Source organism: Gracilinanus agilis, chromosome X (genome assembly GCF_016433145.1).
Source record: "Gracilinanus agilis isolate LMUSP501 chromosome X, AgileGrace, whole genome shotgun sequence".
Lineage (NCBI taxonomy): Eukaryota > Metazoa > Chordata > Mammalia > Didelphimorphia > Didelphidae > Gracilinanus > Gracilinanus agilis.
In genome coordinates, this window is record NC_058136.1 from 71,489,307 (window position 1) to 71,501,715 (window position 12,409).

At 49.5% G+C, this 12,409-nt stretch overlaps 1 protein-coding gene across 1 annotated transcript; it reads right to left on the reverse strand.

Annotated features, from left to right (window-relative positions):
• Window positions 1–208: 208 nt before the first annotated feature.
• Window positions 209–12,197, reverse strand: ATP2B3 (ATPase plasma membrane Ca2+ transporting 3). The gene is made up of 5 exons (XM_044682910.1): window positions 12,149–12,197; window positions 11,717–11,758; window positions 6,748–6,804; window positions 3,843–4,007; window positions 209–459 (listed from the first exon to the last, which is right to left on the reverse strand). The coding sequence occupies exons 1-5, from the start codon at window positions 12,195–12,197 to the stop codon at window positions 209–211; spliced, it is 564 nt and encodes a 187-aa protein (XP_044538845.1).
• Between the last annotated feature and the right edge of the window lie 212 nt (window positions 12,198–12,409).

Below are 12,409 nucleotides of genomic sequence, written 5' to 3' on the forward strand. Positions count from 1 at the left end.
TATATGTGTGTGTGTGTGTGTGTGTGTGTGTGTGTGTGTGTGTGTGTCTTTACCTTCTGTCTTAGAATCAGTAGTGAGTAGTGTGCATTGGTTCCAAGGCAGAAGAGCAGTAAGGGCTAGGCAATGGGGGGTAAGTGACTTGCCCAGGGTCACCCAGCTAGGAAGTGTCTGGGGCCACATCAGAACCCATTCCAGGAGGCAAACTTCCTCAGAGGAGGCAGTTGGGTTGCCGGTGGTCCATTACCTTGACAGAATATGCCAGGGAGATGGTAACAGCAAGTGGCAGCCCTTCAGGAACAGCTACCACTAAGACAGTGACGCCGATTATGAAGAACTTCACAAAGTATTGAACGTAGACAGGGGTGCAGCTGGAAACCCAGGCCCGGCCACCGATGACGAAATTGTGGATCACGAAGTAGACGACCAGGATGACCACAGTGAATGCGGACATCACCAAACCTGCCAACCCAGGGCAGTTGAGGGTAGGAGTGGAGGGAGAAGCATGGGACAGAGAAGAGGCAGAAAGCAAAAGGAGAGAAATAGTCAAACACGGTTATAAGAACTCTAGGGGTCACCTATGTTCAATCAGGGTGAGGTGGGGGAGACACGTGCACTCAGGGCTGTGCTGGAGGAGAGCCGATTGTTAAATTTCAGCGTGAGCAAACCGATAGGAATCAGATCTTGACGAGCCGTTTTGCCCATCATGCAGATTCCACTTAGAAGTGTGTAACTTAGAAGAGATCTCTCCCCCCATCCCAGAGAGCTGGGTGCTAAACATTTACCGGCACACTCCTGGGTGTACGTCTATTCCTCATGGTAGTCATCATCAAATGCCAATTGGCACCTTCTCTGCTTTGGGCCAGTATTGGGAACCCTGCAGATCCAGGATTGGAGGTTTCAAGCATTCACTGTGTACCCTGACTCATTCAAGTGCCTTCTGTTTCCGGATGCTGCTAAAGTCCTCCAGCTCCTTGGCCGCTCTACACCCACCACCTTGGGCTTGCTGGTAGTACTGTAACAAGCTGCCTACAGAAAGCCCAGAAGCCTCTGCTGGTGCTGGTGGTGTGGGGGGTAGGGTGGGGTGCTGGGGGGGGACTTCCTTCTGAACACATAGATTAGCTCCTATTAGAAAGGGGTGATAAAGACAGATCAACCTTCAAGGCAAGCTTTCTCCCCATGCAAGAAGAAAAGAAAGAGCCCTGGCCAAGAGAGAGTGGTGGCAAGCCAGTGGGCAGCTGTGGGAAGGAAGGAAGGCTTCTATGTCAGGAACATTCACACTCGCCTATTAGCAGGGGTTTCCAGAATAGCACCCTGCAAATGGGGAGGGGATCATCGTGCCTTTACACAAAAGGCCAATTAGAAGGATGTTATTAGCTTTAGAAAAGGGTTCACAACAGGATTCCTCTGAATAAAGGGTTCCCTAGATATATTTAAAGTAGGGTTTCTATTTACAAGAAATGAAACACTACTTTAGTCTGGGCTGGGCTTGGTGACTCTTGAATTCTCTGAGGATTCTTTCCAGGTCAATAGTTATAGGGGAAAAAACCCAACGACAACCAAAGCTTGGTTGTAGTATAAATAGGTTCATTAGGTTTATTTGTGAGGTTTTTTTGGGGGGGGGAAGGGAGGGAGTCATTATTTGGCAAAAAATTCGTGTTTGGTTCTAGCTAGGTTTTAGCAAAATGAATATAGCTTGTTTGGGTTTGGGGGTCAAGTTCTTGATTTAGTAAAGTAGGGGATGGCAAACTCCAGCCTGCTGGCCAAGTCCAGCCTACCACCTGTTTCTGTAGGGCCCATGAGCTAAGAATAGTTTTTACATTTCCATTCTTAGCTTGAGAACTGTGCACAAACAAGTGGAGGGATTTGGTCTCCCCGGCGGTCGAGAGATTCCGTTCCCTTGCTGAAGTTTGCTGCCTGCCGGGGTACCCAGGCAAGAATCCTAGAAGTCTAAAGCGGTTGAAATCAACCCGTCTTTGACAGAGCTTTGGAAATCTTGGTTAGGTGGAGATTTGGGAACTACACGTTATCTGTTGCAAAGAGATTTGACTCAGTTGTATGCTAGTGCCTGGAGGAGGAAGTTGGTGTGACCCAAGATGACAGCGTGGCTGTCAGTGCCAGCTGAGGCCTGTTAGCCCTGCATGGGTAGCTTTGAAAAGCAGATGGCTCCCAGCAGTCCTTGGGGACACAAGCCTTTACACTGCTGCAGGTCTTCAGACTTCTGTCTGACTTCACTGTATCCCCCATGATTCTTGAACCTAGCCGGGAAAATCTTGACTTGTTCCTCTTAGTCTTTTTCTTCCTGCGAGCTGAATTCTAGTGAAGGACCTCAGTTTCAACTTGCAAATACCCTGACTCTGCTCCCTCCTTGGCACTTGACATTCATTCTTCTGGCCCCTCAAGCACTGGGGTAACTGCCTGGCTAGATGGGGACTCCAGTAGAAGCTAGCCTTATGTAGCCCAAGCACAGGTCTACTGGAAGGCCATTTGTTGGTGCCCTTTGAGCTGGCGGTCCTGAAGATCTCTTGGGCTGAGGTCCTAGGACAGGAGTTCTTAATCTTTTTTGTGTAATAGACCCCTTTGGAGGCCAGTCAGGTGAAGCCTATGGACCCCTTCTCAGAATCATGCTTTAAAAGAAAACAATAACATACGTTAGATTCCGAAGGAAGCGACTTCTCTTAAGATACGGTTATAAAATATCTGTTTCAGAAAGTGATTTCATGGGACTCGGGGCAAGATCTCTTGTCCTGGGAGGATGCTGAAAAGCAGACAGTGAAAAGGACAGAGCTTCAGGCCATTCCAGAGCTGCGACCCTATCATTTGGGATGATCAACATGTGCCCGTTTTGATCAGGCCCAGTTTTTTCATATATTGACCCAACAGCCTCCTGAGTTGGCACCTCTTGGGAAACCTTGACTCTGGTGAGACCTAACCTCTTCCTGGAACCCACTGGTTCTAGGTCTTCCATGACTAAGGAGGGAAGATCATAACATTGCAATCTCTTCCGCCCACCCCCTGTGATACCGATGACCCTGGGCTACAGAACCTGTGGGCTAGGTGGCTCGACCTCAGGGGAAAACCTAGGCTAGAGACTCCATTGTAATGTAGAGGGAAGAATGAGCCAGTGAGTTCAAGCCTGAGCCCCTAGGTGCGTTAATGGCAACCGAGCGGGACAAATTGGTCTAGGACCATGTTGGCAAAGGCATGGCACACGTGCCCTGGCGGGCCGGAGGGGGCTGCTCTGTTCCCTCTCTCCATAGCACCTGAGGACAATGTTCCCATGCCCCATCCCTCTGCCCAGCAGCTGAATGCAAGCACTTCCTCCCTCCGTTGGGGTAATGGGAATGGTGGCTTACGGGGTGGTTTGAAGGTACAGTTTGGGCATGTGATCTCTAAGAGGTTCGCCAGTGCTAGACTCTAGGACAAATGATTCTGTTTTTATTCTGGTAATATTTTCTGGGGTAATAAGGAAGCTAATTGGCACAATGGCTTGAGCACCAGGTCTGGAGTCAGGAAGACTCATCTTCCTGAGTTTAAATCCGGCATCAGAGATTTACTAGCCTGGCTCACCTGGAGGTTGGGGTCCAAGTGGAGGAAGGAGTTAGGGTGTCAGTAAGCTCATTAAGGCTCAGGATTGTCTTGAAATCACTAACCGTGCCCCTCACTGTGCCTGGTCTTGTCTCTCGTGAGGACTGTCTCATTGCATTCATTTTATTCATTTGCTCACTCCCTCATGTGAAGATGCCAAATTGCCTTGAATGCACTTGTCTCCTCCTGCCCTGCCTAGCCCAGGGCAGGGCTCACGAAAAAGGGATGAGTAGCCCCACTGCCTTCCCAGTGGGTACCTGCTTTTCCAATCTGCACCGCCAGCTTCGTGAGTTTTCCCTGAAGCACAGACTTTTCTTTTTTAGGGCCATTGGCTTTCTTCTTCTCTCGTTCCTCCATCTCCCCACCCTCCGCGCTCTTCAGTGGCTGCATCTCCATGGCAACCGCCCCATCTTGCTTCTTGGCTGTGTGAAAGGAAATGGAAAAACACAAGAGGGTCAGGGCCAAGGTCTGAGCTGGCTGCTGAAAGGGTTAAACAAATTCCTTGTCTTTTCAGGAAAAAAAAAAAAAGAAAAGGCCTGGATACATTCTACTTTATTGAAATCATTTCTCTTATCAGGGAGGCAGCAAGCTAGAATGCGAAAGAGATAGGAGATCTGGGTTTGCATCTTGATTTGAATATTACCCATGCAACCGGAGCTTATTATTTCATTTAGAGAACAGGAAGATCACCCTTGAATCACAGGGTGATTGTCAGGCAAGGGTTCTTTCTTTAAAGCTTTAAGCGCTCAAGAAATGGGGGCTGTTATTCTTTATGGCATAAATAAACCAGCTTTTTAGCAAAGAAGAGGAGAAAAACTCTCTTGTGGGAAAAGATGGTCTCCTATCTCCTGCCACAGAGGTGGCGGACTACAGGCACAGAGTGAGGCATACAAGCGTTGTTAGACACGACCAGCACGTTGGTTTTCCATGTAACTGTCCTTTATGTATTTGCTTATTTTGACTACAATGGTGGGTTCTGTTGGACATGGAGGGGATTGCTAGAAGCAGAGCGCCCTCCTTTATCACAAAACAGTGCGGTTCATTGAAATGATCCGGCACGTTGGCCAAGTTTGCCTCATTCTTTGACTGGAGTCCACCGCCTCTCTGCCAAGAGATAGGAGGCGGCCTCTACCACAAGACGGACTTCTTTGGGGCCACTCTCACAACCCCTCCAAATGCCTGGGAGGAAACTTGGGCGGAGAGAGAGGTCCCCGAACCGGGAGATCTCCTTGGTGGGAGATTCATGAGCGCCTTTCCGGGAGCTAATTTCTAATAAACTAGATCGTAAGTTCGGTGTGGACTGGATCACACCACAACCTTCCTCTGCATCTCTCTAAGCCTTAGACTTCCTCCCACTTCTCCAATCACTCCCCGGGAAACCTTGGGCTCCCTGCCTCTGCTCTGGTCAAGTCAGCCTCCTCACCGTCCCTAAACAAAGCAGGCTTTCTGCTTCAAAACAGTCTTGGCTTCCACTCTGCCTTCAATCTATCTACCCAACACCGAGCGCTAGGCATGCGCCTACCTTGTGCCAGGCCGTTTGTATCTGGGCCTCGGATGCCTCTTTGCTTCTTCCCTACCTGTTCGAATCCCACCTGCCCTTCCTCTTCCCACCTCTCTGTTGGCGCCTAGCTTTCCTAAAGCAGCCAGCAATGGCCTCTCCCCACATGGCTCTGCTCCCTGCCCATCATCCCCCTTTGTCTCCAGCCCCAGACTCGAGCTTGAAGAAAAAGCAGAGTGCTGTCTGGGCAGAGGTGACCTTGGGCTTTTGCCCTTTGAACAAAACCAAGTTCACTTAAGTAGAAATCTGGGGCTTCTCTCCATTGCCCGGGGCGTAAAGCTGTCCATTGGCACACGGTCTCCTCTGCAGCTCAGTGATCAGGAAGGGTCCCTGAGTGACTTTGTTCTCCCCAGCTGGTACAAGGGGACGCTATGTTCTTGCTAGCAGTCAAGCCGATGGCCCAGAGTGCCGTGCTCATGAGTCCAATACCAGGGCCCCATCCTTCTCATCCTCCATGCCCAGGAATTTTAGAGCTCTTCTCCTTGCCGAGAAAGTACGAAAGGAAAGGCTGACTCCTGGGCTTTACGGCTCCGGGCTTAGCCTTAGAGCATGAGTTCATCAAAGCTGAGCTTTGATACACAAAGGGCTAGCCTGGGCCAACCGAATGGCTCCCGTTTACCATCGTGGGGTCCCGGGCGTCTCGGCTGCCATAACTCAGCCCTTACAGTGAGACTCCCAGGCCTTGCCGAAGCCCTCGGCTCCCCAGATCACCGAGGAAGCGGGCAAAAGGGACGCTGGCATTTCAGGTTCTCGTCAGAAGAACTTGGTATGACTTGGGCAAAATCACTTAACCTCCCTGGGCCTCAGTTTCCTTCTCTGTAAAACGAAGGGGTGGAACTGGATGGCTTTTGAAGTCCCATTCAGTTCTAGGTCCCCGTGTATGACTTTAGGAACACCGCTTCATCCCTGCTTGAGCCTCAGTTTCACCATTTGTGCAGTGAAGGGGTTGGCTCTATGATTCTCTGATCTGGCCAGCCCTTCACCTCTGTTCTGCCCATTTCTTTCCCCTTTGTCTTTCCCCCGCCAACTCTTTCACTCTCCAGGGCCCCCACTCTCTGTGCCTTCTCTTCTCTCCTTTCTCTCAGCCCTCTGCCTGGCATCTAGTGGCTGGCATCTGCCTGGCCTGTCTCCTACGGCCTCCTTTCCGTTCCTCCCTCTGCTCACCCACCCCCACTCTTCTGCACGCGGGATCCCACCTCGTTTCCAGTTACAACCACAGATATTTGCAAAGTACCCACAGGCAAAAACACTCTGACAGAGATACAGAACACATAGGGCGTGTGGAGGGAGCTAGGCGGCACAGATACCAAGAAGAAAACCAGATTTCAGAATCTCATTCATTCAGGAGCTGCCCTTTGGTAAACCGCTAGGAACTAGTTGTATGATGGTGGGCAAGTCACTCCATTTTCCTGGGCCTCTGCTTAGTCATCTGGAAAATGGGAGAACCATCCCTGTTCTGCCTCCTTCCCAGGGCTAACGTGAAGATCGGTTGAAGGCGTTCTGCAAATCAGAGAGCAATGCCCAGGAAGAGAAGGGAAGAGTTAGTAGGGCCCTGGATTAGGATTCAGGGAGGCCTGGGTTCAAATCCTGCCTCAAACACTTACTAGTTCTGGGACTCTGTGCATGGCCACTTCCCTCCTCAAGGCGTTCTGTTGTCTTATCTGTAAAATGAGCAGGTTTGACTCAGTGGTGTTCTAAGGTCCCCTCCAGCTCTAGAGTTAGGATCCTAACACTCTCCAAGCTAATCTTGTCCCTGTGGTACCACCTGAAGAGAAGGAGGATCTGGGCTCTCTGGATCTTGGGCCTTTGTCTGAACTCTTAAAACGAGGGGGAGGTTTTCCTCTTTCAATTCCTGGACAGGAATTCTAGCCGGTGATCACTGATATTCCACCATCATTCTTACCTTCTGGCCTCTCGCCCCTACATCTCTCAGGGTCCTTGGAGAGATTTTTTCAAAAATACAATGAGAGTCATGGGGCGGGGTGGGGGCGTGGCACAGCTAGGTGGCTCAGTGGATAGAGAGCCAGGTCTAGAGATGGAAGGTCCTGGGTTCAAGTGTGATCCCAGACACTTCCTAGCTGTGTGACCCTGGGCAAACCCTTCACTTAACTGCCTCGCCCTTACCGCTCTTCTGCCTAGGAATCAATACACAGTATTGATTCTGACACTAAAAAAAATCTGGGCTGGAGGATTTTGTCCTGTTCAGATCCTGATCCCATTGGAGACCCTCAGAGTTAGAAAGAGTCAGAAAGGGCCCACAGAGCCCATCTGGTCATACAACCAGAGAATGGGAGGGCTGGAATGGGCCTTCAAGATCAGCATGCCCATTCCCCTTACTTTTGAGAGAGGAAAGCAGAGGTCCAGAGAAGAGATTTAGTGAAATCACATAGTAAGTAGCAGAGCTAGCATTCAAACCTCTTCTTCTGGTAATGTGGGTACGGAAACTCCTTTTGGGTGGAACTCGTTCCTTATATTCATCTCTGCAGGCCCGTGCTTAGCACGCTGCCTTGTGTAGTAAAAGCTCACGGCGTCAGAGGGACTGAATTCCCTGCCTTATTAAACAGAGCAAAGTGAACGTATATTAACTCAGTCATGACGATTTCTCTTTGGTTTGGGGGAGCCAGACCTTTGATTTCACTAGTGCAGAGAATTTCCAGTACGTACAATTGGGACATTTGTTAAATGGGGAGGGCGTCCAAACACGATGATTTCTCAAGTCCTTTCTAGTCTCCAAATGACAATTTGCCCAGCAGCCCTCATGTATCTGGAAAATGAGGGGGCTGAGCTCAATGGGCTTTCCTCCAGCTGGAGCCAGGATCCCATCACTCTTACTTACTCTTTGTGCTCTCCTTGGCCCTGATCTACCAAGGAGGGGCTGGCTCTCCGGGACCTTGCATTTCTTCCCTTTAAAAAGGGTCGCCTTTCTACGTTCACCTAATTTACTTATACTATCACTCTTTATATTGAAGTAGTATGCTCATTTTCAATTTATCTTGGTATAAGGCAGTGTTGGCGAAGGCACGGCACACATGCCCAACCTGCACCGGGGAGTTGGTTCCGTTCCCCCTCTTCCCAGCGCCTGAGGTCATTTTTCACATGCCCTGCCCCTCTGTCCATCCACCTAATGCAAACACTTTCTCCCTCCACTCTCTGGGGCAATGCAGGGGGAGGGGCTTCACAGGCAGCTTGAAGTTGCAGTTTGGGCACATGAACTTGAAAACCTTCACCAACACTGGTATAGGGTGTGAGATATTTATCTAAACCTAACAGGAGAGGTTCTGTGACTTGCTCAGGGTCACTTAGCCATGACGTGCAGAGGCCAGCTTGGATCCCAGGTTTTCCTGACTCCAGGGTTGACCTTCTGTCCCCTCTATTACTCTGTCTCTCATCTCTCGTCAGTAAGAATACCAATCCCAATGAGTGCGTAATATGCCCCAAACCAATACCAGCTCTTTCGCTTCTGTTGTTCAAGCACTTTTTCAGTCGTATCCAACTCTTTGTGGCAGAGATACCGAGTGGTTTTCTGTGTCCTTCTCCAACTCATTTGATAGATGAGGAAACTGAGGCAAACAAGGTGAAGTGACTAGCCCAGGGTCGTACAGCTAGTAAGTGTCTGAGACTGGATTTAAACTCAGGCTTTCTTGATTCCGGGCCCAGTGTTCTATCCAATGAGCCGCCCAGTTGCCTCACTGAACATCTCTCTAAAACAAAAAGGTATGCTGGGCAACTTTTTTAGCTTAATCCACATCATCCCTGGTTTCTCAACAACTCAGAAAACAATAAATCAGGGACTACTTTGTAGTATTGGTGGTTTTCTGAGGTATAAATGCTTACCACAAAAATTTAACGGTCCACTCTCTTGATCCAGTGCAAACACACCACCGATGCCATCGGGGTGGAGCCACGGAACATGGACTGAACTTTGGGACAGAGGACTCGAATTTCAAGTCTCTGCTATTTATCCTAGCCGCATGACCCAGGGCCAGTCACTTCTCATCTGAGCCTGTTTCACTCTCTGTGAGATGAGGGGTTTGGGCCAGTTAGAGCCGTTGACGTGATCGCCAAATGAGATGACCTCACTCGGGCTCTCCTTACTCTCCGGGGTGGCCCTGGATTTACGTTGCTCCTATGGAATATGCTTGTCAAAGACTCCCCTTCGTTTTCCAGTTGAAGACACTGAAGCCCCAAGAGGTTATGAAGGGACAGGCTCCCAGGCCTCCACATCATGCTTCCCAAGTCTTTGGGGAGCAAATCCTCAAGTCTTCAGATGGTGACAAATAACAAAGCATCAACAGATTGGGTAAGTAGAGAGGGAGCTGGGCACTGCCAACACACCATATGCTGTTGACATCCATGCCAGTAGGGATGGTGCCGTGGTGTCCGATGCCACGTGAACCAGATTTCCTCTGTGCCGAGGATGGAGGTACGTGGCCAAACTGTCAAATCACAGGTGAAAGGTATTGAGTTGTCCTGGACTGGCTCTGGGTTGTCCCCAGGGAGGGATTTCCTTCCCTGGTGTAAATCGGCACCTTCTCTGTAACTCAGATAGGAAGAGAGTGCCGAGGGGACCCTGAGGGATGAAGCGAATGGCCCTGGATTGCACAGCTAGGATGCTTGGCCTTGGGGCTTCCTCGCTCTGACCCGGCCTTTCCACCACCGTCATAACCCTTTGTCGTTGGATAGTAAGACGTCATGGAAAGAGTGCTGAGGGTAGGCCGTTGCGGGCTCGAAGCTGAGCTCAGCCACTGACCTGGGGACGAATCTCTTCATCTTTTTGGGTCCAACCATCCTTAGCTCTAGAGTGATCTCGAGTCTCTCGCAGCTATGACATTTTATACACACGTTTACGAGTGTATAGTGATAAATGTTTAATGAGAGACACCAAGAAAATATATAAATATAAAATATAGAATATATCTATCTATATTCTAGATCAACAATGACTTCAAAAACTTTTACGCTTAATCTGCATGATTAACATTTTCTCCATCAGTTTCTTAAGTTCTTGTTGGATTTGGTCGTGTCTGATCCTGTGACGTCACGGATGCCAAGCCTGGCCGTGGGAATTTTTCCTGGCCAAGTCTAGGCTAGAGATCAGCAAACTGCAGTCCACAGGATGCTGGGCTCTAAGTCAGGAAGACTTGAATTCAAATCTGGCCTCGGCCACTTCCTAGCTGTGTGACCCTGGGCAAGTCACTTCACCCTGTTTGCCTCAGTTTCCTCCTCTGCCAAATGAGTTGGAGAAGGAAATGGCAAATATTCCAATGTCTTTGCCAAGAAAACTCCAAGCGGGGTCACCAAGAGTCGGGCGACTCAAACTACTGAACAACAGATAATGTTAATTCTCAGCTTTCTAGGTTGATGAGAAGCCTTTGAGTTTGACACACAGTAACAAAAGAATCAATTAAGCCCTGATTGGTACCGTTTGGTTTTCCAGGTGTAAATATTCACACTGAAAATTGAACAACCTACTCCTCAGAGGTCACTGAAGTTGAGCACACCCCGACGTGTGTGTATCTCTGTAGATCTCTATCTCTAGGATCCTGTGATTGGCCAAACAGCTTCAGAACAAACAATTCTCCTTAACAGTGACACTTCCTGGGGGCAGCTGGGTAGCTCAGTAGATGGAGAGCCAAGCCTAGAGATGGGAGGTCCTGGGTTCAAATCTGGCCTCAGACATTTCCTAGCTGTGGGACCCTGGGCAAGTCACTTGACCCCCATTGCCTACCTTTACCACCCCTCTGCCTTGGAGCCAACACACAGTATTGACTCCAAGACGGAAGGTGAGGGTTTAAAAACGACAACAATGGCACTTCCTGGCTGTGTGACCCTGGGCAAGTCACTTAACTCCCATGGCCCAGCCCTTGCTGTTCTATTTTAGAATGGATACTGATACAGAAAGTAAGGGTTTTATAAGGGGGAAAAAAAACAAAAAGAAGGATAGAGAGGAAGCCTGCCGCAGTGGGGATCTGGCCAGGAAGACCTGGGTTCAAATCTCACCTCTGATGTCTACTTACCCTCTAGTGCCCCAGACAAGCTGAGCAAGTACAAGCCTGAACTGGAAGAAGGAGTTCCCTAGGCCAATGAAAGCACAGGCCTGGTCACAGGGAAATAAGGCAAAATGAAGAAGCAGGGTGTATAAGGAGTCAGGAAGGTGATGGAGAGAGAAGAACCTGGACCATGGACGCGAGAGATATCGGATTGAATCCCAGCTCTGCCGTTTGAGAAGTTCTCCAAACCTCCATTTCCCCAAGTATACAACGAGAGGGGTTGGACTACCTGGTCTTGAAGGCCCCTGAATCCAGCCTAGTTTGGCATTTTGGCCTAACGTCATTGTCCCTAACTCGTTCTCAGACTCACTTACCTCCTTTCTTAATGTTGCTGAGAGTAGATTTTAGAGAAGTCTCCAGAGCCCAGGAGTGGCCCATGAACGAAGCCCCAAGTTAGCCCACAACATGGCTCTTCTCTCTCTTTCCTCCTCCCTCCTCCCTTCTCCCTCCATTGTGGGGCTTGAAGCTAGGGGAGGGGAGCGGGGGGAAGGGATGGGAGCTGGACCCACGGTTTTCCAGTTACCTTTATTCTGGTTATTCTCCACAGCCCCATCCTGCTGCTTGCCTACAATGGAAGAGGAAGGACAGACACAACACTTGAAAACAGACAAACACAGCTCATAGACGTGTGTACATACGTGCACATGAAACATGGTTGCTGAAGACAAATGGGGGCCCGTGGTGACTGATGCCAAGTGACTGCGGAGGATGAGGAGGACGAGGGCACAAAGAGGAATTCAGTGGATTTCTTGAGGGGAACCTCAAGGGCCTGGGGGAAAGATTAGGCAGGGAACCTTGAGCCTTACTCCCTCCCCTCACCTCTCAGGGTCCTGATCCCAAAGATCAATGGAGTTCTCTCTTGGACTATTAGCACTATTACCGACTGAACCCTAATCTAGTCTTGGATTGAACTCTGACTCCTAAGCACAGGCTAAGCCCTTTAACGCTCACCTACTGATTCCAAATGTGGACTGCTGGTCAGAAGTGGGGGCCAAATGAGACATGGTAGCTTACTGACAAGGAGCGGCCTTCTCTTCACAGAGTGTGGATGGCAAGCAACTGGATCGAACTAACTTATCTCTCCCACATCTCAACTTAATAAATGATTCATTTGCTATCAGGCTATAAATTGGTGAAAGAAATCTAAGCAGGACCTCCCTGGTCTTAGCTCTGAAGTCCTGACTTTGAAATTGGCAGGGTTTCAGGAGACAGATGC